Here is a 25,814-nt window from a genome sequence, read left to right as displayed (position 1 = left end):
AAATATTGCATCATTAACTTAGCTAGATCTAAAATCTTGTGTCCATGTAATAGCAATAGGAGATAAATATAAGAAAAGAAATGATGAGTTTCAACCTCCAGCTATACCTAGGAGCATAATAAAAGTTCCTATTATTTGCTTAAAAAAAATCATCCTCACAACTTTATGGTGTTAATTTATGGCTTCTTATTAGTGAAGAAAATAAATTCTGTACTACTGTAACATTTGCTGAAGGAAATAAGAATATTCATCTTTGAGATGAAGAAAAATGTGAATGTACTGAAAGTCCACCACACTTCATTGAAACTGATTTAATGGGAGCTTTTGTATACCTTTATTGTATTGAGTATAACATTCAAAATCAAGCAAATAGCTGAGAAAACAGTATAGTAAAGGCTTCAAAAGCAAGCTTTAAAACACATCTAAGCAAACATAATCAGGATTACAAAAATGTTGGGATTCTAATGAAAAAGACCTTTGATTCAGACTCTCAGGCAGTTTCAATGTTCCTTACACATACTGGGACAGTAAATTCTCAAAAGTCATTCATAAAATTAGGCATAAATCTTTCAGGGTGACTGTTTCCAAAAATTAACTCCTGAATCAAAATCACATCTCAAAACAGAAATTTTGAATTAGACCAAGACAAAAAGCTTCAATTACATCTTCTTGTAAGAGGATATATGTTTAATCTGCAATATTTTTTTACTGAGCTATAATAACAAATGTTTTTTTTGCTGTATTTTCTGCCTAAATTGACTCAAGGATGCTTTGCACTGTTTCCTCATGATACAAGTATAGACAGAAAGACAGGGCATTCAAATTCTCAGCCACTTTTATCAAAATGATTAACAGACTTTGCAAATACTCCTAAATGCAGCAAGTCGTTTTTTTTTTTTTTTCCTTTAATGTAATGGCACTCTATAAAAGACTTTAACTTACCAAAAATCCAAACAGTTTATTCAGATTTCTTTGGTTTTCTTCATTTTCACTTCACACATTGAATGACTTTTAAATAATTTAGTCTGATTTACTCCTCTTGTCTCCCAGCTGCTGTTTTAATAGATGTTTTAAGGTAGATTTATCAAAGAAAAAAGTGTATTGTTTTTACCTTTGCTTCAATTTGTTTATTATCTGGGTTTTGGAAAAGGAATTTGATTTTGCTCTTCCCATCATCTGAAGAACCTTTGAGCTGGGAAAATTTGTACCTCCAAAGGACAGCCTAGAGGAAAAAATACATATACACGAGCAAGTTAGTGCAGTTATTATGGTAAATTGTATAACAAACAGCTGATCTGCTTCTAGCAGAATTTTTAACCTCTCAATGGTACATCATAAAACCAATCGAGTACTATTTATTCTGACGTCTCTTTGATCACAGGGATGTAGTATACTTTGACAGTATGTAATTGAGATCTGACACACTGTATCTGTGAAATGTACTCTGAAATCTCTTAAACTATACTTAATCCTGATTTATCATGTCCAAACTCGAAGATTTTTACACTGAATATTTGGTGTTTCCCCAATCCATATGAAGTGCTTACGTTTCATAAAATTCCTCTCTTTTTCTTTACACAGGAATAATAAAAAATCTGGTTGTATTTACATAAAGGGCCTCAACTTAAAAACAAATATCATATTTAAATTTATAACATAACAAAAGGAAATTCTGCAATGAAAATTAATTTTGAGTTTACCTATTAAAGCTCTAATTGGGAATTTATGCAGATAATTGATTCTACACATATTACTGGTCATTCAAGTCTTTATATTATGAATTGCATCATTCCATGTTGAAAAAAGACAGACTGCTCTACAAAATAAGCATAGATTAAAAAAAAAAAATACAGCTGGCTAGAAAAATATCTTCTACATTTATTACATCTAATGTATATTTTAATAGTCAAACAGCATTTGAGACTCCATTTTGCCTAGAAGAACCATTTTTTAATTGTAAGTAGTTTCAACCTAATTAAAAGGTATTTTTCCCTGCAGGTGTTTTGAAGAACTATTATTTTCATTGTGATTTCAGTACTTTTTCACATAACTGCAAGATCATCCTCACCCACATTGGGCTGTTGATTTAGACAACACAAAAGATTCTGGGTGTTGGTTCTTTTATTTGTTTTGGCCTAATGGTTTGTAAATGAATTCCTTTTAGTAGCTTTTTAGTATCTAGCTGATATTAAACAGAGTGTGAGAGAGGTGAAATTCTCAACTTCCCAAAATAAAATCAAACTCCCTTTACCAATGTGTTACTTTCTTTATGCTTTAAACTGAAATACATCTTTCACCTGCACCAAGGTAAAGTTAGTTACATTCATAATTGTCTAAGTAACTGGAAGAGGGTGAAAAAATGACAATATTTTAATTGTGCACAGTAACAATCCAAGTGCAAGATTTATTTTCCAGTATCGAAATTGAAGCTTGTAATTATATGAAGGCTGCTTCAAAACTAATGCCTCCTATTTTATGATGTTGGCCCATGATGTCAGAGGCAGATGTTGATGGTGCGGCAGTAGAGGTTGAACCTTTTTACCTGTATTCCATTACATTTTGTTGCAGTGTGATAGCGGCAGCAGCCGGGAGGTGTGATAAAATGAAGTGCATATAAAGCAAAGCAAAAAATGGTGTCCACTGACATTCATGGATGCTTTCTGAATGTTTGTGGAGACCAAACAGTGGATGTGAGCTCAGTAAGGAAGTGGGTGGAGTGTTCCAGCACTGGTGACAGCAACAGTGGGTTACCTCCAATGGTGCAGATTTTTATGAACACGGAATGCAGACTCTTGTTCATTGTTGGCAAAAATGCGTAGCTAATGGTGGTGACTATGTTGAAAAATACTGTTTTGTAGCTGAGAATTTGCTCTATCAAATAGTGTTATCGTGCTCTTTGTATTTTTTGTACTTTTCATGGAATTACATACGAGGCATTACTTTTTGAGCAACATTCATTTCTCACAGCAAAAATTCCCTACACACATGCCTTTTCCTGATAAAAAACTAAGCTCAAAACCAACTTCATTCTCTGTACGTGACAGGTGAGTTCCCATTTATCATAAACAGAGTTAAGGATACTGTTTCAGATAAACTAGAGGAATTTGGCAAATTATGTGAAACTATATCATATTTGTTTGAAATACCATCCCACTAAGTACACCAATTTATGCTACAGAAAACAGAATTGCCTCCTCCTTCTCTTAATGTGTACAATTCCTTTTACTTTATTTAATTTCATCATATTTACTTATGTGCTGTGGATAATGAGTTAAAAACCAAAACATAGCAACCCTATATCACATTCAGATGGTTATACTTCCGAATTACATTGCCTTTTTTACAGGTCTGTGTAATCTTGCTAGAACTTCAAGACTTTTGCCTTTCCCAGGAACAGCAAATCTATTTAGGTACATAATTTCCTAAATGAGACATATAAAAGGCAATGATCTTCCAAATCAGATTAAATCTGAATGAAGATGAAGGATGCATAAAACTTCAATTCTTCGGCATTTCCCATGCAACTTTGTCACTTGCTTCATTCTCACTCAGAGGACAGTGAATGATGGTCATACCAAACCATAGGTATAGTTCAAGAACACAATTCAATTTAAGCATGACACAAGTATTGAGAGTTTTACTTAGCAATGGCTCTTACTTAATTACATTGCAAAATCAGGTCTGTAGTGTAGAGGTGACAAAATCCTTGCAGAGACTAATCCCGACAAGATTGCATTTGTTTCTTCAGAATATCAAAGCAGGTTCCCAGAACTGACATTTTAAGAGAAAACTTTGCAGAGGCTATTAAATCCTCCTCATCTAAAGCATAAAGATTAAAAAGACCATTGACTATGCTGAAATAATTTCAAAATGAAAGAACTCTCTGCTTCTTTTCAGTGGTCTTCAACAAATTGCACTTTTTTCTTTTTTTTTTTTTTTTTTTCCCCTAAAGATAGCTACATGAAGTAGAGCTCTTCTTGCAGAAATCAGATTAGGGAAAAGGTGAGTTTTAAATTACTAAGTCAGGAAAACAAGATATTTCTAATGCTAAAACTAGTCATCTTGGCTACTACTTCTGTTCTAAAGAGAGAACTTCTGATGGACAATTATCCTATTTTGATCTGAGATAAATACTAGTCACTATTGATACTTTCTGGATGTGTATCTCACCATTACCTACATCAGTAGTGTAACAACTAGTTCAAACTAGATGTCCAAATTTTAAATGGCTAAAGGTACGTGAATTATTTAAGCATATACTAAATGAGATTCATTACATTTCTGAGAAGTGATATGATGCATAGCCTGAACTGCATGTTTCAACTGTGTAGCAGATATAGAAGATGATGAAGAAGGCTGTAACCCAGCAGACAGACCACTTTTAAGAAGCAGTGCTATACTTTACTTCCTCTTGCCAGTCTGTGTGCTAATTTTTTTAAGGACTATTAATTTTTTGTTTGTTTGTTTGTGCAAAATGCTTAAGCAGAGAACAGATATTGGACCTGTCTTTATTCAGTGATTACTTCATAGAGCCAAAGAACAAAGAAGAAGCAAGACTTACGTGCACAGAGTGTCACAGAGATGTATAGCTACAGCTCTGACAAACACACAAGAAACAGAGTTTCACATGTGGTCATCTTTCACATTTCCTATGGACTTATTTTAGCTTTAAAGTGTTCAGTTCAGTGACTGCTTGGATTTCTAATTTTAAAGGATAATTCATCTGCAATAAGATAATAGGAGAATAGGAGTCCTTGGGAACAGAAATCCATACCATCGCCAAAGACAGATGAATTATTTTTTCCATGGTTTTGAGCATCATAGTTCTTCAGAACCGTACAGTGAGTGCTTGCCTCAGAGAGTTAAATTAGGTTGAAATAATTTTTTACAAGTTTATTAACTTATTTTTATGTATAAACTGACTTCTGAGCAATAAGCACATTTGTAAAACCACTGTCAAAAAATACCAAAGAACCAATGTGTGTCATATAAATTATCTTTACACCATTTTTTATGAATCATTTGTGATAGAAGTGCTTAGGGGCTTGAATGTTCATTTTCATTGAGCTTAACACTTTATAATGCATCCTGACAGGATTTATTTTAGTTAATAAAAACACCAAATATGGTATGTAACATGCTAATGAAAAGAAATACATCCTTTCCCTAACTGTTATTCATAGATCTGCATTTTACATTGTGTACCATTTGATAAAATTAATCTCAAGGAATAGAAAAATGCAATCACAACGTATGAACAGGGCAGAAGAGCTGACAAATTACAAATAAGATATCTCCTGAGATAAATAAAAATATCATCAAAAACTAAAATCTTATCTTAACTAAAATTAATAGGATATTTTTCACTTGATATACCTGGGACTGAGATTCTCAGACAAAACTTTATAGGAAAAGTATTATTTATAAGTAATTATTTTGGAATTATTTACTCTAGTCTTTTTAGTAAAATTAGCATATATTATCTCCTGCTAGTGTTATTTTGTTGCAGTTACCTGAGGATGCTCTCTGCCTATGTTTTTTTTTTTGTTTTATGGATACAACAATGAAGTACAAAAAATGGTACATAGAAGAAAAGCTATTGACTTCAGCTCCCATAATGCTCTGCTATGGTTAGCCTTCTGTTGTCTTTTCTTTGACATCTTCAAAAAACTGTAGTTGTGTTTTCCATTAATATCTTCTTTTATTCTTGATAATCTGACTGACTGAATTATGCTTCTGTTTAGCTTTCTAAGGCAAATCTTTATATTATATATATTACTGAATCATTCTAAATTTCAGCGGACACCTTTCAAACTATTGTTGTTTCTCTTCTGACTAAAATGAATGATACTCCTATAAGTCAAACTATATCATGTAAAAATATCCTGTGGATCTCTATTTTCAAGAATAAAAGTAATTGGGCCTTTGGACTTCTCGTATATACCTTAATTTGTCTATCTCATTTGTAATTGAGAAAGATGGCATTCTTGTGAAGGGACATTTTGCCCATAACGATAGCAGCAGTTGTGAACTGAAAAGGATTAAGATATTGTTCATGTTCAGTTCTACTGTTACTGATCTCTGGAGAGTGATATAATAATTATGGTACAAGGCAATTTTCTTTGTCAACTTCCATAGCTTAATAACTGAAAAGGAGAAGACAGGGGAGGACATGGAGGATAAAGAATAAAAAATAAGATATAGGAAAAAAGAAAGGAAGTCATCCCTAATAAAATAAAATTGGCCTTGTCAATTACTGAAGATACAGAGAATGCTAAAAGACTATAGTTTATTTGCTTAGTACTGACAGATAACCTACCAAAAATTTGTTTGTTCCTTCAGTACAAAACAGGATTGTAAGAACCATGCTGTGTTTATTTCAAAGCTATAGTAGCTGTTTGTTCAACATTTCAGTTTCTAAATATGGAATAAATATTTGCTCACGAGTTAAATTCTTAAATCTTTACCCTGAAGTGAGTCTAGTTGTCTTCTGCCTTCTCCATAACTGAACTCTGGATCAATTTTTTTTTTTTTTTTTTTTTTTTTTTTTTGTTCCACAGAACTTCAGATATGTATACTTACTTAGAAGGAGTTTCTTCGTATAGAAATTCAGACAAATTCTTCTCTGTGTTACAGAGTAGACACTTGATATTAAAAATGTATATATATTGCAGTGCTATTTACTGTTTACAATGTATTCTCTTTCTTGAAGTGTGCAGTGTGTCCAGGGGTTGGAACTTGATGATCCTTGAGGTCTCTTCCAACCCCAGCTATTCTATGATTCTCTGATTATGATTCAGTGATACACTGATCTCCCTCTGATCTCAGGAGGAGTAACTGAATAGTTACTGAAACGAGTAACGGGAAATAAGCTAGAAAAATAGAAATAAAAAGCATGCTTCAAATACTGTTATGGTGTTTTCTTCCTGATGATGAATGCAGAGTTTAGTAGTGTTCTAAGATATAGAGCAATGAATCCAAATGAGCACAAACCAGCTTCACCATATTTAAATTCAGAATATATACATATATATATAGGTAGATAGATACACACACTTTGCAGACAGAGTGCATTAAGGGTAATTGAAAATGGCCAAATTGTAGAATTCTCTACCGCTGGTAGTACATATCCTGACAAAAAGGTCTGCTGTTTTCTTTTGGGGCTGTGTTGAGAGACAATAGGAAAATGGAATACATATTTTGCTATTCATAGTGAATAGAATAACAGAAATTATTGGATTAGACACACACAAAAGTGCAAGTTTATTTCCTTTTTTAATACACATAGAAAATGCTTAGGGAGAAATGGAATGAAGATGTGGCAGGAGTTCAGAACCTCAGAGATTAGATTTTGGAAATAAGAAAACTAACTTTGGAAAAGGGAATTCTGGGAATGCACCTGCATATTTAGATTAACAAAAGTTTACACAATTTTTTGATAAGCAATAATAAAATGTGATCCTTTAGTATCATTGAGTATATCCTGTTAGGAAGTCCTGCAAAGATTACATTCACTGAAAAGAAATTAAAGCTTACTTAACAGCAACCTAGGTGTTTGCACTGCATCACGTTCAGTGAGGCTTTCATCTCATCTACGGTCCTTCTGAATTTCTAGAAGGCCAATTAACAACACAAATAGACAGTGTTAGAGAAATGTATGATTTGAAGTGGCCACCTGTAATCATAGTTCTTGGGGAAAACATTCTTTACAGTAGACACTGACATTCAGTGCTGCAGAAATTACCTAAGCAATAACTTGATTTGTAATTTTCAACACCTGCAACAGATATTTTGCATCTTTTTCAAATTTATATATATATATATTTAAATAACATTTAGGGCCTAAAACATCTCAAAAGAAAAACAGTGTCTGCAGTAGATGCTGCATATCTTGTGACTCTCTGTCAAGCAAGATGTAGCTGAACAGAGTCCGGAAAACTTGATTAAGAAGACAACAGAAAGGAAAATATCTAATCAGTGATCACAAAGGCTGTTGAATTCACTTTTAGCAGAATACAAGGGGAATATGAGAAGGATAAAGTGGGAATTCAGTGCTTCCAGTATTTCAAATACTGCAGAATTCAAATAGTACAAATTACTTCAAAGATGGTGGACATTTTTTTGAAGAAGTCCATTATGGATTAGATGCTGTGAGGACACTTAACTAGTGATCATATTTAAGCTTTTACATACACTGATGTCATCATAAACATTTGTTCTTTATTTATAAAACCTAATAAACACTTCCAGTTGACATTTCAAAATTTCCCTTGAGGCTTCCACATGAATCATTAGGCAGATGACCTTTTCATACCAGGTATATTACTACTGTAAATGAAGGACTGCATCATAGAAATTAATCATAGTCACAGAATCACAGAATCGTAGGTGTTGGAAGGAACCTCTAGAGATAACCTGACCCAATCTCTTGCTAAGGCAGGTTCCTTAGAGTAGGTAACACAGAAAAGCATCCAGACATTTTTTGAATATCTCTAGAGAAGAAGACACTACAAACTCTCTAGGCAGTTTGTTCCAATGCTCTATAATACCCGAAGTACAAATTTTTCCTTACGTCTGTATGGAACTTCCTGTGTTCCAGTTTATGCTCATTGCTCCTTGTCCTGTTGCTGGGCACTTTTGAAAAGAACCTGGCTACATCCGCTTTAGTCTTGTCCATTAGATAGATATTTATAAACATTGATAAGATCCCCCCTGAGTCTTGTCTTCTCCAGCTAAAACAGTCCCAGGTCTTACCCTAGGTCTCTCAGCCATTCCTCATAAGGGAAATGTTCTTTTGGGTATGAAATGGAATAAGGCCCCTAATCATCTTTGTGGCCCTCTGCTGGACTCCTTCTAGGAGATTCCTGTCTTTTTTCTACTGAGGAGGCCAGAATTGGACACAGTATTCCAGATGTGGCCTCACCAAAGCATAGCAGAGAGGGAGGATCACCTCCTGCATCCTGCTGGCCATGCTCTTTTAATGAATCCCAGGATAGCACTGGCCTTCTTGGCCATAAGGGCACACTGATGGCCCATGACCAACCTCTGACCCACCAGGACACTCTGCTCCTTCTCAACAGAGCTCCCGTCCAGCAGGTCAACCCCTAATCTGTACTGGTGCATGTGGTTATTCCTACCCATGTGTAGGATTCTGCACTTGCCCTTGTTGAACCTCATCAGGTTTCTCTCTGCCCAACTCTCCATCATGTACAGGTCTTGCTGAACGCCAGTATAGTCTTCCTGTTTGTCAGAAACTCTTCCCAGCGTCATATGATCAGCAAACTTGCTGAGGGTGCCTTCTATCCCTTCGTTCAGGTCACTGATAAAGATGTTGAACAAGATCTGATAAGCACGGACTGCTGGGGAGCACCACTAGCCACAGACCTCCAACTAGAATCTACAGCACCGATCACAACACTCACAGCTCTGCCAGTAAGCCAGTTCTCAGTTCACCCAACTGTCTACTCATTTATCCCACACTTCCTAAGCTTATCTACGAGAACACTACGGAAGACAGTGTCAAACACCTTGCTCAAGTTAAAGTACACAACATCCACTGCTCTCCCTCCATTTACCCAGCCATTCATGATATCACAAAAGGCTATCAGATTGGTCAAGCAATGTTTCCCCTTGGTGAAACCATGTGGACTACTCCTGATAAGCTTCTTTTCTACTGTCTGCTTGGAGATAACATCCAGAATAATCTGCTCCATCACCTTCCCAGGAATGGAAGTGATGCTGACTGGTCTGTATTTACTCAGATACTTCTTCCTCTTTCTGAAGACTGGAGTGATATTGCTATCCTCTAGTCCTTAGGCACCTCTCTCATTCTTTATGACTTTTCAAAGATGATAGAGAGTGGCTTGGCAATCACTTCTGCCAGCTCCCTCAGCACTCCCACTGGGGCCAATGGGTTTGAGTGTCTGGAGTTTCCCTTGACATTCTCTAGACAGATTCTTCTTGACCAAGAGAGGTCAAGAGGACTCCCCAGACTCTGTCTTATCACCAGGACCTGGGATTCCTAAGTTTTACTGAAGTTTTAGCAGTAAAGATTGAAGCAAAGAAGGCATTCATTAACTGCCTTCTCATAATCCTTCGTTACCAGGGCACCCAGCTCATTCAGCAGCAAATCCACATTTTCCCTCATCTTCCTTTTTCTACTGACATTTTTAAATAAGCCTTTCATGTTGCCCTTGACTTCCCTCACCAGATTTAATTTAAAGTGGACTTTAGTCTTCCCTGTGGCATCTCTGCATGCCCTGACAATGTTTCTGTATTCTTCCCAAGCGGCCAGACCCCTTTTCCCCATTCCATAGACCTCTTCCATTTGAATTTTTCCATAAGCTCCTTGGTCATTCATGCAGGTCTCCTGCTACTATTGTTCGATTTCTCACTCTTAGGGATACATCAATCTTGAGCTTGAATGTCAACCAAGTCTCTTGGGCCCTCTTACCTGGGCCCAATGCTTTAACTATGGGATACCTCCAATTAGGTCCATGAAGAGGTCAAAGCTCTTTCTCTAAAAGTCCAAGGTTGCAATTCTAATGATCACCTCATTTTTTCCATGTAAGATCCTGATCTCTACTGTCTCATGGTCAAATATCTGATAATAACTGCTTGGTCCATATGAATGTTAGTAGCGTGTTTGGCTTTTAGAACATCTGTGAAGTTTTGTCTGCAATTGGTTGGGCATGATGAAAAAATGTATTTATTAACTGTAAGTGTAGGAAGGGAAAATGAATCAAATATTGTTTTATCACTTCAATAACATGAATATTGGAAAAGCTGGCCAGTGGTTCATATCATAAAATGAAGAACTAAACTTCAGTTTAGTAGTGATTATTCACTATTAAAAAATAGTTCAATCTCAGTTCAATTGTGATTAAAAAAGAATACTTATAAAACCATGAACACACACTTGAGAGTAAAACTGAAAGAACCTGAAAACTTACACTACGCCACAGTTCTAAAAAGGATTTCTCAAATATGCTCAGAAGCTAGTACTAAGCTTTGTGTTCTGGGAAATATCAAAACATCACAAATAAATAAATAAATAAATAGAAAAATAAAAATTTAGTCAAATGTGAAAGAGAGTAAGGGAATATTTTAAAATGAAACCTTTTAAAAACTATGAGTTTGTCTAAGAAATGTTATGTGAGAAACCCATAGAAGACAGATAATTTATCTTAAAATATCATTTTTCCTGAAGAATCACATCACAAGAGAAAGTTTATATCAAGTTTTGTTTTCAAAACTTTGTCTAGATATCAAAGGAAAAAGACAATAAAAGATAAATAGTGAACCAGAAAAATGAATTTTTGTATACAATTGTTGCAACTGGTAAGTCTGCCATGGAGGCTTTCTCTTCATATTAGTGTTATGGTTTCATGGTTTTCCATCAGTATTCCACATCATAACATCATGCAGTGCACTGGGGATTCTAACGTTCCTTTTCCTGGCCAACACCGGACTGTTTTTGCAATTATTCAGATAATTTTTTTCAGAGTATTAAGAATTTTTAGAACATCAATGCTAATTTTATCTATCTGATTTCTTCAAGCATTGTTATCTCAGCTGTCATTTAATAGTGGAACCGCCGATTTAGAGGTAACTTGGGGATACTTACTCTTGAGACTGTTAACAACTGCCATCGTGGTTTATAGCAAGGGTCTAGCTATCTATCCCAGCATCTTGTTCTCAAAAATGATCAAAACCAAAATGTGGGGAACAGTAAAAACGTCTAAACAGTATCTCCTAATGCAATTGCAACATCCAAAGTTGTGCAGCTTAAAAGACTTTGTAAAACTGATGTTGCTTGTTCATTTAATGGTATTCACTAGATCTATTCTCCAAGTACCTGTACAAGACCCCTTCAACTTCTTTAAAATATTTTCTACCTGTAGCACTATTCTGCAGTGAGTAAACGCTGGACTGAATGAGTTATTTGACATTGAACTCTGGAGTCTATACAATGTGCCTTAAAGTTCAGTGCTAACAGAAAAAGGGGAAGTTGAATTTCATATGAGTAATGGAAAAATAATAGAAGTGAGCAGGTAGCAAAAGAATCATAACTGCTACTGGTAGCGAATTTATTCATATGTTCTATTTATTTGGAGAATTTCCATTTATTTTAGGAATGATGAAATCTGTGACTGAGCACAATTTTTCTACTACAGTGACTTATGAAAGATAATAGTTTGTATTACCTTCTGAAATACTAATTGTAAAAATTTATGCAATCTATACACAACTAGATGAAATTGTTCATGAATAGTACAGCATCTCAAGGAGTATTTTTGTCTTTAATCCTGAGTTTGTCATACCGTGTGGTAGTTCCTAGAACACTCATATAATCTTAACTTACAGACTTATATTGATATATTCATAAAATATTGATAAGAATTTGAACTCATTCATTAGGTGGAGAAATAATACTTTTAGTTCATGTGACTAAACTAAACACTTCAAATTTATGTTTCATTTTATGTGCATACATATAGCAGTACTCTTGAAGAACATTATGATCCAAGACACAACCTACACCTGCTACAATCCCAATGAACTAAAATAACGGTGGTAATGCTTTTCCTATTTAGGAGCTCATGAAAATGGGTTAGCATTTGTCAGCTCTCTGGTATGCATGCTAACAGAATGTATGTTTAGCACGGGGTCTTTATCTTAAACTGTGCATTCTGGTTGCCTGTTTTTCTATATCAAAGGTAAACAAAATCAACCCTGAAAACACTAGGATTCTCTGTGTATTGATGCCTGAGCTTTACAATCATTGGTTTGTCCCTCCATTCTGGAAGGTAACCTATTTTTAAAAGAAAACTAGCAAGCGTTAAGGCAAAACTGTTTTTACCAGGCAAAAGTGCAAGCAAGAAATACAGAGAAAACATGGACAGTGCAAGTGGAAAAGATGGAAGTAAAACTAGGAGATAAGAATAACTTTCAAAAAACAGAAAATATTTTTTTCAGGGGAAATCACTCATGCCATAACATGCAGCTTTTCCTTGGGTGCTGTTGGGAGCTTTGAAGATTAGAGTGAGACAGGAAGTGGTTAATGATGGATTTGACAGATCAGCAGGAGAACATTGCTTCTCCTTTCAGCCCATATGGAAGTGCAATGAATGCACGGTATCAACAGAGATTGATAAGGCTGTTCTAGGTTCAACAAATGCTTTATGCGCTGATATTCACTGCAGGGCTAGCAGGAGAGAAGGAGGAGGACCAGCACAGTCTGTCAGATGATGCATAACATATTACCCTTTCTCATCTAACCTCAGTCACACTTTGGTGAAACATCCTGCAGATTCTTTAAACATGTACTTCTTTTATCACTGTTTAGATCCTCAAGATCCCCTGATAGTCCACTAAGATTGGTGCATGGCTTAAAATTTTACAACTTTTTGGATGCTAAGCCTGGAAGCCACTGTAGAAGGATCAATTTCACCATGTGGTTTCATGGCTTTAAAGATGAAGGTGAGAGGAAAATGAGTAAAACTGATTTATGCTTTTATAAGGCTTTATGAGTAATGAGTCTTCTCAAGTGTGGGCAACCTGGAAGACGGTAATTTGCATGACAGAACCATAAAATCATGAAGGTTTGGAAAAGACCTCTAAGATCATCTAGTACAACTGTTTACCTATAACCAAAATTGCCTACTAAACCTTGTCCCTAAGTACAACATCTACCCTTTCCTTAAACACCTTCAGGAAAAGTGACTCCTCCACCTCCCTGAGCAGACCTTTCCAATACCTCACCACTCTTTCAGAGAATAAATTCTTCCTAATATCCAACCTGAACCTCCTCTGAAACAACCAGAGGTCATTCCTTTTTAGTTTTCTTTTGTTGTTATCAAATCATCAAAGCTTAATTTCAGTCATCTTGCACTGTGGATGTTCTGCTACATGGCTGTGCAGTGTGGCTTTAGTTTGAGTAGGGAAGAAAGCAGTGCTTCTACAAGGCAGGGTTACCAGCCTACACAATCAAGTATCTTCTAGCTTGAAGTGGAAGCTACATGAAATTTTTCTGCACATCTTTTAGTGTTGGTGATCATCAGGTACTTTGGTGGGGAACTAATTGGCAAAGCTAATTGTTGCCTTATTGTTTTAGTAGTCCATTTTAATATTTGAAATATTTTTCTGCTCTTTGCTATCAAAAAACATTAAAAAGTATTAGACAAAGATAATCTGTTTTATGAGTAATATTGTTCTTTACAATGAAGTCTCCAGAATTTTTGTAAAACTGGACAGGTACAGTGACCTGTTTGAGAAAACAGTACAGTGAATTTATATGTCTACTACAGCTTTTTATCTATATCTGCAAATCTGCAGTACATTTCCTGAAAATGTACCGAAGGGGTACTATTTAGCCATGGTTACACTTATAAAGGCAATTTTACTTCTACTTTGCAACCTTAAATTTGTGGTGTGCTTGGACTGCAAATAATTATTTCAAAAGTCTTACAAGAACAAGAGCTGTACAAGAACTTTGAAGGAGATGCAAAATACTATAATATTATTGGTGAGTTGGGGGAAAACCTACACAGTCTTTTTCCACTATGTAATTCTATTACACTGACATTTTATGTAATATCTCCTAAATTGAAAATCATGTATTCCACTGATGGATCTTAAAAGATAATTTGCTTAACAACAACAACAACAACAGAAGTCTAGACAAGAATTGTGTTTCAATTAATCACAACTTGTGCAAAATGTAGATTGAATGGGAAGAAAAAGGAGTTTGATCAATGGAGTAATGTGGTCAGAAGGGCTGACTAGAGAGATAGGGTAGAAGCACATCCTTCAGAGAAAAGGGCATTTTCAACAGTTAGTAGTGACCACTCTCACCTCCAATGAAAAGAATAACTGGAGAAAAAAATATTTAACATTCTTGCATAACAGCAGCATCAAGTAGTAGCAATACAGCCTGCTTACATTTCAGTACTTGTTAGCAATTAATGCAAATTCAAACATACTTAGGCTCTTAATACCTTTATTGAGATTCAGACCTGCATTAATACAATGCAGAAAGTGATGGGATATTATTCACCTGTCACCAGTTCTACTTAGTATTTTTAAAACCAACTGGAAAAGTATGAGATATAGCACTATAGAACAATAGTTGAATTGAATTGAACTGAATGATGAATGGAATTAAATGCAGCTGGTGACTGCTAACGAGTAGTGCTCCCCAGCAGTTAGTATTGGGGCCTCTTCTGTTTAATATATTTATTGATGACCTGGATGAGGGGCTCAGTAAGTCTGCAGATGACACCAAGCTGGGAGAAAGTGTCAACCTGCCTGGGACTAGGAAGGCCCTTCAGAGGGATCTGGACAGACTGGCTTGCTAGGCTGAGGCCAATGGGATGAAGTCCAACAAGATCAAGTGCTGGGTCCTGCACCTGGGCCACAACAACTCCAGGCAACAAAACATTTATTCCGCAAAAGAGTGGTCAGAAACTGGAATGAGCTGCCCAATTAGATGGTTGAGTCACTATCCATGAAAGAAATATATAAGTGTGGCACTGAGGGAGATGGTTTAGTGGGGAAAGACTGGTGGTAGGTGGACGGTTGGACTAGATGATCTTGGAGGTCTTTTCCCACCTTAGTGATTCTATGATTCTATGAACTGGCTGCCCCTTTTGGATCCTGCACAGTTCTGATGCACAGGTTAGGCAGCAGAAGTAACAAAAATATTTGTATGATTATATTTCTCTTTTTGAAGACCTCTGAGCAAAGATATCTAAGAAAATATTTTGGGAATTTCCATAGTAACACACATGCCCAATCAGGAGAAAAGAAAGATATGTTCCTTTTAAAGCTTATACATCAGCCTGAACTCAAGATTATTTCCTCTCAAAAAACAGGATGCATCAGTGAAAGAAACATCAAACTGCATCATTCTGATTTTCATATGAAATTAAAGAATGAAGATGTTGTTTCAAGTTGGCATTGAGTTTTCAGTAACATGCACATTACAGAATACAGATTCTCCTATCATTTAGAAATCACCTCCAAGTTTAAACTATAGCACAAGAGTTGAGAGTTGACATGAGATGATCTGTTGCAAGAGTAAAAAGAAAAAATGCTACGTTTTAAGGATGTACTATTCATCTTAAGGTGTAAGAAATTAGGAGGAATAATAGTACCACAATGAAAAGAAGACTTAGATCTTTACCTTTGTCGCAGCGTCAAAACAGACAAAGCCCGTGCTAAAGTCAATGGTAAGCCCCATGAGATGGCTCTCCAAAACGCAGGCATATGTCTTGCACTGTAAATGAAAAATCAGAGAAGGCAGTTACTATGGAACACCTTTCTTCAACTTCTTTCTAGGACCAGAATTTCTTTGTTTTCTTTGTACATGTTTCTTTGTACATGTATCTCAAAATTAGCATCTGGGGAAAAAAAAAAAAAAAAAAAAAGCAATTTGTGTGTAAATAGGCCAATTTACTTCTGAGTAACAGTAAGTCATATGCTATTAAGTGACCCACCATAGGTGTGAAAGCTATAGATGTCCCTCAGGAAACTGAAGATTTCTTACTGTTACAGTGGAGGTAGAAAAGTGACTGGTCTATTTTCTTACAACACTGAAAAAATTTCATGTGTTTCACTAGATATCTGAATTCAGACAGTACAGAGATGCACTTAGTCATTATAATTATAAATGCATGAAAAAAAGACAATTGTTAATCACAAAATCAATGTTTTAACTCTGTTTTGTTACAATCATATGGTGTTTGCATTTATAATAGCAAATAAAATTGTGTTGTGTTTTTTTATGAGCAGATATGAAAAATGTACACTTTGATTCTAAATCATTGTTGTTAGACTAGGAGATTATATTGCCTTTGGTAACATCTGATTAGTAGAAGAAAGGATCATTCATCAGTAGAAAGTAATGTATTTCAGAGTGACTACTTAATAAATTCTCACATGCAAATATGTTCAAGTTTTGCATGCAAAGCCAAGTAATTTTGCAGAATTATTTTGCTAACTTCTTATAGGATATATAAAACAACTACATTTTTATTTGCAGACCTCCAAGTTATCTAGAATAGACACACAGCCTTCACTCAGAATAGAAATTTGGCAAGGAGGAGACAGTATCTCAGATTCCAAATATGTAACGCTGTGTAATTCATCTGACCTCCCCCTCAGCAGCAGCAGTCCTATCTACAGTGCACACTGGGCTGGCACAGCTACCTCTAGAACAACATTACTTAAACACAGCTCTGTGCCTGAGCTAGTAAGCTTCACTGAGAAGATAAGATTCATGAGAAGCAGGACATATCAGCCTGGGCTCAATGTTGCACTGAAAAAGCTACCCAGTTCCCAGGCTGTAGGCTCTTCCTGCAGGGTAATACACAGCTTGGGGAGAAAGGCCTAGTTCAGCACAACATGAGCATCAGTGGCAAGAAAGTGCATTATAAGGTGCAGGCCCCCAGTGGAGTGGCTGATTGTACAAAGTAATTCTTCCTAAGAGACTTGATAATTAAGAAGTTTGTATATATTTATCATGTATTTTAGTCTTTAAGAGTGACTGATAAAAAAATATTGTGAAAGTTTGGCTTTGATCACTATTTTTTCAAATATAGGTCATAAAAAAATTATCAAAACAGAAGCATCCCCCTCTAAAAAGATAGCAGAAAATAATCCAGCATTCATTTCTTGTTCTTTCACACAATACAAAATCTTAAATTGAGTTTATGGATAATACAGCAGATCAGGGGCTGAAGGAGACAACTCAGAGAATCATTTTCTTCAGACTCTACTTCCTCAATAACATCCAGTTTAACTTATGGACAGAATGGTAAATTGTAAGCCTACTATAAGCTACATCGAAAGCAAAGGGAAATCAGACTATAAGTCCAAGAAATAACTTAGACTCAAACTCAGATTCACCTTCAGAGGAGACAAAGTTCTAAAGCAAGGTACTACAAAGTAGCTTATGTAATAATCTTTACATTAGGTCCCAAGCAAATGCAATACAAATAAGAACAGCAAGAGAAAAAAAAAATGATGATGGAAATGGTGAAAAATTTAGCATAAATAGTAGGAACTTTACGTGAACTTGACAATCATATAATTGCAGTTCATTATATATATATTTCAGTTTCATGATTCTTCACAAAGCTGTGAGATAGTGAGGAAAAAGGATCTCCATTTTAACTACTTTCTTAATTGTTTTAATAGTTAATTATAAAAGACTATCAGTTACTTTTGCTACTCTAAATAAAACTAACTAAAGAGCAACTATAACACATTATGATAACACACACTACAGTGTCATAACACATATTAGTGCCAAATTATTATCAGCTTGATTCTTCCTATAAAAAAGAAAAAAAAAATTGTCTGCCTAACTTGTTTTAGATAGACATCTGGCAGAAGCTATGAATTAGGCTTAAATAGAACTTATACACATTTGTAGTGAGTCATTTTTTAAATATTTGCATTTGTTATATATTCTTTAGACATATATAAAAATTGAGCCTCATTTAAACTCAGTAGAGGTTAATGCCAATTTATATTAGCTGAGAAACACTTATTATTTGCATGATTATAGAATGATATGCAAAACATCTGAATAATTTTAAACGGTTGTTTTAAACAGTGGTTACATTCTCAAAATTACACGATTTCATAATATGACAAACCTGCACACAGCTGGACTATCATTCACATGAAATATGAATATTTATATGAATATAACTGCATAAAACAGAACTTCAGGAAACATTTACAGTTGATGCCTTGATTTTGAACCCCCCCCTTTTTTTTCTCTCAGAGCAATGAAAGAACTTTTCAGAGACAAATTATATCACTACCTATTCCAACCAGGCTTCATATTCATCTGGAAACTGATGGATAAAGGCAGCAACAGATTGCTGAAAGAAAATAGGGGAACCAAGGCCAGTTATATTATTAAAACAATGTACGTTTTGTTTTGTTTCATTTCCAAACTGGGATACAGAAAGAGAGGCAAGAAAGAGAGGTGCAATTATAAACGCATGCTCCACACTAATAGTCTATCACAAGATGGTTGTTTGTTCAGTTTTTCAAATGTGCTGCAATCACTTAGACTCGGGAAATAAATATCTTGACCTCTTAACTGCTACTTTGAACATCCAAAGTGTGAAAAGTTACAAATCTGAGGTTAAGTTTTTTATAGAGTCTTTTTGGGAGACAGAAGTAATTCTGAATAAATGAAGTTCTCATACCTGAGAGAAAAAACTAAGCTAGGAATACTACAGAATGATTCAGGATCAGAGACAAATATGAAGTGAATTCTGGGTTAAAGGTTATTTTAGAAAATTGCCATATCTTCTTTTATTGATGGCACAGTAGGATTTCTGTGAACAACATTACAGACAGTTATACAGGAAAGACAAAGCATCTTAAATATTTAGTAGCAGAGGTATATGCTGTTGAAAATTTTATACAGAAAAACTACATTTGTATTCTTTTGCACAACAACCAGATCTCAAAAGGTAAGAGTAGCTCCTGTAAATGGTAGGAGAGCACATCAACTTAGAAGATACAAATGGAACCTCCTCGGACTCCTCCTCCGACAAAGATAATAAGCATTGAAACTGAGAGTAGTGCATCATTTACAAAATGGATCACCGTTAGTGTATTAGCTAGTGCTCCATCCATCTGTAATATTGCCTTATAGGTCAGAAGAAGGCCAGTAAATATATAGATATATATGTGTAACTAACAATTTTTCTAAATAAAAATAATTTAAAAAACCAAACAACTGTCATAGCTTGTGTTAACATGAGGATGGAGAAAATGATGGCATGGAAAGTGAGTATTAGCCAACATTTTAACAGGGTAATACAATAATGATTTTGTAGAAGTGTGTACAGAACTCACGGCAACTTCAATTAAAACTGTTCCATTCACATTATTTTTAATGCTTGGAACATTAAAATATCCATTAGGATTATAGATTTTTAATCATAATTTTTGTGGAGTTTTTTTTTCCCTATTTTTTACTCAGATTTTTCTTCAATAATAATGACTTGAGAGTTCCATAAGAACACAGAATTTCTTCATTTAAGTCTTTACTTTGTCATAATCTTTTAATGTACTAGAAGGTAATCATCAAGGCAGTTGTTCTCACCTGTATCCGTTCAACTTCTAAAAATGTTGCTGTCTGGAATGCTTTTTCCCATAGTGCTAGGTCAGACTCCAATTCCACGGAAAAATAAAGATCTTCTCCAGATTCAGATTGGACACCAAAACAATGTTTCCGCCGGTCCAGTAGATCACTGTCCTGATGAAAACCTGAAGTTATATAATCTGGCATACATCAATAAATATTTTGTTGTTGTTGTTGCAAATATGCCCCAAATCTAGTCGAAACATGGACATCTCAAATAATTTTAAACATGATTCTGATATTCAGGATGGTACAGAACAACATAGTAGATCTGGCATAAATTTTACTATTTTTAACAAATAGTCAAAAATGTTATCAGCTAAATGCCTTTAAAATGAGAAAATAATACAGAAGGCAACCACTTTCTATTCCTGTGTGAACAAAAAGATCAGTTTCTCTGACCCGTGTGATTCTCCCATCCTAGTTTGAAAGGCTGGCCAAAGGAAGCAAGGGATTTATTTAAGTATCTAAAAAGTCTGTCTGTCCTACTTTGCCTATGGAGGCTAGATAAAATAAGTCCATATTTCTGATGGCTTAAATATCCAGTGTAAAATTCGTATACAGCTGTATATTACCAGCAGAGACTATGTTGGCTGCCAGTGATTAGCTTGTTGGCTTTGGACCTGGAGAAGGAAGTTACTTTTGGCTTTATTTTCAACACAACTGCATGCAGTGATTCTGATTGCAGAAATATATGACATTTAATGACTGCTAGCAAATCAAAGAATAATCAAGTTAATGAGGAAATCTATATTAAATGTTTATCAAAGATTTTTCTTTTCCTGTACTTTATGCTAAAATTCTAGCATGTAATTTGTCCTTGTGAAAAAATATCCTTGCAGAAGATGTTTTAATTAATATTGTCCCTACTACAGCAAAACAGCTGTCACGAACCACAGGCTCACCAGCTGTCCTTGCAAACAGTTCTGAAGATTTGGGTGCATGTAGCTTGGGTGAAATTGTTACATGTTATCCTGTTGCAGAGGTCATAATTGAGATCAGCAAAAGACTCCCAGGATAGTATCGCCATCTGGTTATCACACCTTGAACAGACCAAGGGGACCATAACTAGTAACACAAGCCTTATAGTATTCAAGCCAACCTGGGGTAGACTACCAGGACATCAAACTGGCAGAGAATGGAAATGGACAAAACAGGAATCTCTATGTTATATTATTACACTTGAGCAGGTGTCATGGTTTTGTAACTTCGCTATTGGTATTCCACATCATAACATCATGGACAAAAGAGAAGAACTACGTATCCCAGAGGACCTCACGGTCAGAGAAGGAAGACACATCACGGAAGATACGTCATCTGGTTGCACGCGGTGCTTCTTCACTTTCGCTTACTGCCGGGAGAGGAGTGGGTGTGCTTTCCAAGCCGGGCGCCTTCATCAAGTAAGGCTTTCGGTTTCGGAAACTCTCTCACTCTCTCTCTCTCTCCCTCTCTATCGCTCTTTCGCTCTCTCTCCCTCATTCCATTTGGTTTATTATACTTACTCCCAATTAGATTGTATTGTATCGTGTCATCTTGCATCTCAACATCATAGTTAGTAAAATAAGTTCTCCTTCTTAGATTGTTGCCACCGCTTCGTTTTTCTCGGGAAGTGAAGGGGGAGGGGGGCCCACAAGCCTACCGGCCCCCTGTCACGGGCACAGATCTATCTAGGTAACTCCGTGACAGCAGGGATGAAGGCAATAGTGGAATGAGCACTACTTTCCTCCTTTTAATTCAAGTGGCAGACCTACTCAAGAAGGTTAGGACAGCATTCATTCCTGGGTGCTCATGGTTCAAAACTCTCATAGTGTTTAGAAAAAACAGCTGTGAAGGCAACACATTCTCACTTTTCAGTCAGTATAACAACATTCAGTTGTTTAGAATTTAAAATGATCAACTGTTGTGAAGCAACTATCTCCTTTGTTACTTACCTTCCATCAGTTCCTAAGCTTAGCACCTTAACAGCATTAAGTAATGCATAGAGGGATAGAAAAACCAGAATGAACATAGGCCTTTTGATTTTAAAAACAGCATATCCAAAAATAAACACAGGCTATTCACTTGCATTCAGAGAGCTATGTAGATTAACTAGGTAGATGTAGCTAAATGCCTCCTATGGAAAATACTTATCTGTCAATTCTGTTTACAGTAGGTTTTGGCCAGCATTCAAAGTACAGGTCATAATGTCTGAGTTGCTATCAATGACAACTCTGTTGTACTGCATGCTCAGCCTTGAAGTACAGAGAACAGTATCACTATGACAAATGTTTAATCTTGTGAATATGTGCATCAACATAGAACATACCATCCAGTACCTGGCAATGTTAACTCTAGCAAGAGGAACTGGCTGAATAAAGGTGATGGCCAATCCAGCTTGCTTCTTCCAAGGAAGAACAGCTACCTCATACAGTGTAACAGTACTTCTCAGCTAATAGGTCTTTAGTGGAGTCTTAAATTCATCATGGTCCCAGAACTACACCTGATTGATACACTTATTGGTCCATAATCAAATAGACCTTTTCAGGATGGAGTTTAACAAAACTAATGTGTAAGGCACATGTTGTTTCCAGGGAAGGATTTAATTCTTCATACTTGCAATCTCATATGAGACTGAAAATATTTTGAATTCATCTCCACTTATTCTTGACAAGAGGCAATAGAGAAAAAAATGTGAGTAATAATTCAACTGTTCATTTTTTGAAACAGTGCTACGGCACTATGTGGGATTACAAGAATTGCTGTCACTTCAAGCAACAGAAGCAACAAACCCTGATTTTAAGTGGGAGGAATTACAGTGGCTGGTTCCAGAATGCATATCTCTATGTTTCTGCTTTGCTGGGCACAGTAAGGTTTGACTCTTTTAAACTATGCTGTTAAACTTTCAGATTTTTACCGCTGTTTTTTTGTGTTTTGTTTTTTTTTTTCCCTCTTTTCTTTCTAGTAAGAATATGCTGGCTATGTAAAAGGGTTGTGCTCACTTATAAACTGAAAACGAAAGTGTTAAAAGTTGTATTGAGGCTGATCTCTGTTAAAACGTGTTTGAAAGTGCAAGAACCTTGGAAAAGTCTCTTGAAGTGATTAAATAAAAGCCTGTGCATTTTATTACCAATATTGTGAGCAATAATTGTACTAGATCCTGCTGAGCATTTCATTAATTCTAGTGATTTGAGTGAGAAAGAGGAGATAAAATGGATTTGGAATATTAACTCATGCTTTTGCTATTTACACATTAAGATAAGAACATACTGCATTTAGAGAAGATCTAATCTAGCACTTCTTCGTGATTTACAAAAAAATTAAAGTATTTCAACCACTACATCAGACTGTGACAAATCACACACATGATGTACATATTAACAAAACAGAGCAAAGCAAAGCTATAAAAAAGATGAAAAATAAAATAAAAATTTCTTCATACCAGAAATTAACACAGAAAAATAATCTTAAACATTATGAGAATTTATTTTTTCTTATTTGGATTGAGAAAAAGAAAACAAACCAAAATGCATGACAATTTGCCAAAACAAAAGAAATATATATATACTTTAATTAGGTCTAATCTTATGATCTATACGTACTTGTGATTTTGATATCAGTTGTCATGGACATGCTATGATTGCATATGATAATGATAACACTAAGAACAAAGTCCAGTCACATATATTTGAATGGTATATCTTAACTTACAATGATGTCTCCATATATATGAGATAATAACTTCCTCTTTAGTAGTATTTTCTTCTCTTTGTAAAAAGAATTTGATGTCCCTGCAATGCTTTCTTTAGTACTACTTCTACTCCTTTTTGCTACAAGACTTTTCTTTAGGTTTTTATTTGTGCTCAGGCATGTAAAAAGTGAAGCCTATATACCAGGTCACAGATTTAACCCTATTTGTTTTCAGTTACATTATAGATAATTGTAGGAAACAATAAATACACAAATTTAAAAGACAGCTGTACAAAAATCCTAGAAAAGGTAGGAATTCAAAGTGAAATTCTGCCACAGGAATACAACCAAGAATTACCCAGAACTCCTTACAAGTTTAAGATGAACCTATCAGAAATCTTAAAAATAGGCTTGGATTAAGAAGAAATTACTAATTGACTTTTACACAATAGTTACTTTAGTTGAAATATAAAATAATGTTCTACCCAGTTTAAACGCAGTTACAACTTTGTATTTTGACCCTGCATTTTTATTATCACTCACAAGTCAGTTATAGTCAATAGCTAATTTCATCTTATTTTTGAGCCATCTTTCATACTGATCTTTCATAATGATCAGCTGTACCATTTACCCCTGATGTTCTCAATGTGAATTAATACAGACTTTCTGAAGATGAACAGTCAGAAAGCTTGTAGCCGTATGCTAATTTCCTACTGGAAGGAAAGTAGCCCTACTGAAGGATGACTGGTGAGAAAAGTCTTTGGCTTATACCCAGCTTCAGGGTAATCCAGCATCTCTGCTGACAGGATGGTATGACTCCTGCTTGCCTAATTAATAATGATGTCCATGTTAAGTAAGATTAATAAATTTGTCTAAGGGAACTAAGCATGGCTCATTAGGCAGGTCCTTTCAAATTAAGACAGAATGCCTCTTTATCACTAAGCAGTGACAACACTTTCTTTACAGCAAGAGCATTTTTTCTCTTTGAAATACTGGCCTCTCCAGAAATAACAGTGCTCCTTTTTGATTACATGTATCTTTTCATTTTATGTATGATGGATCCAATGAATACTCATATTTGGGCTATTTGTTAAATCCACCAAGATGTAAGAGACCCTGAGCTCTGACTGCAATCAAGACCAATTGTTCTATTCTACAATGGTTTGTGAAGGATTAAACAAAACTATGTCCATGTGTTCCATGCAGGACCTTTACCCAGAAGGACTTATTTGAGAACAGTCTAATCCTGGTTCTCCTGTTAAATATAGGTTATATATATATAATGTACAAAGTAATTAGGAGGTGGAACTGTATATACCAGCGACAGTGGTGAGCAGTTTTTGACATGAGCAATAAACTATGTAAGATGTTCAAAACCATTCAAATCAGAGTTATATACACAGACAAAACAGGCCTTGATATATTTTATTTTCTCTTTGAAAGTGGGATAAAACTTAATGCTTGTGATACTGATTAAAATTCTTAATAATGCAGAGCTGAAAAAAACAACAATAAAACCTGCTTCCTTTTTTTGACTACTTTAGACAGCTCTGAAATAAAAAGAAATCCATCCCACAAGACTCTCTCCCATCAGTTCAAGAGCGCAGTAATATTAGGATCACTGTAAAAAATGATCACATCATGCCTTTACACCTGCTGGCACTAGCAGCAGAGCACTGATTATCTTACACTTATTATCTCCATGTACACAAACAAAACTCCTTTCTAAGGGATTCTAATGATCTATTTCTTTATCTGAAACTTTGGGAACACTCTTTTCAGGCATCGCCATTAGTTGCTATGGTGATAGTTCTAATAGCGTTTACAGGCAGCAAGAAACTGATTCACTCCAAAGTGAAAAAAATGATACTTTTTCTCCGAAAAATATTCATTAATCAAATAATAAAGAAGAAAAAAACACCCCATGTCACTTGCATGCAAGCATGTACAGACACGCCATCTTTTTTGGACC

The 25,814-nt window shown here is 35.3% G+C and overlaps 1 protein-coding gene across 4 annotated transcripts in view; it reads right to left on the bottom strand.

Annotated features, from left to right (window-relative positions):
* SNTG1 (syntrophin gamma 1) overlaps positions 1-25,814 on the bottom strand; it is a 334,747-nt gene that overhangs the window by 13,288 nt on the left and 295,645 nt on the right. For all 4 annotated transcript variants that reach the window (XM_025147957.3, XM_004939849.5, XM_419197.7 and 1 more), the window contains 3 exons: positions 20,138-20,290; positions 16,187-16,279; positions 1,112-1,222 (listed from right to left, as the gene is read on the bottom strand). In XM_025147957.3, coding sequence (XP_025003725.1) covers positions 1,112-1,222; positions 16,187-16,279; positions 20,138-20,290 — 357 coding nt within the window. The remainder of the gene's footprint in view (positions 1-1,111; positions 1,223-16,186; positions 16,280-20,137; positions 20,291-25,814) is intronic.

Source organism: Gallus gallus, chromosome 2, assembly GCF_016699485.2.
Source record: "Gallus gallus isolate bGalGal1 chromosome 2, bGalGal1.mat.broiler.GRCg7b, whole genome shotgun sequence".
NCBI lineage: Eukaryota > Metazoa > Chordata > Aves > Galliformes > Phasianidae > Gallus > Gallus gallus.
Note: the sequence above shows the minus strand (reverse complement) of the source record. Positions and strands in the feature narration are given on the sequence as shown.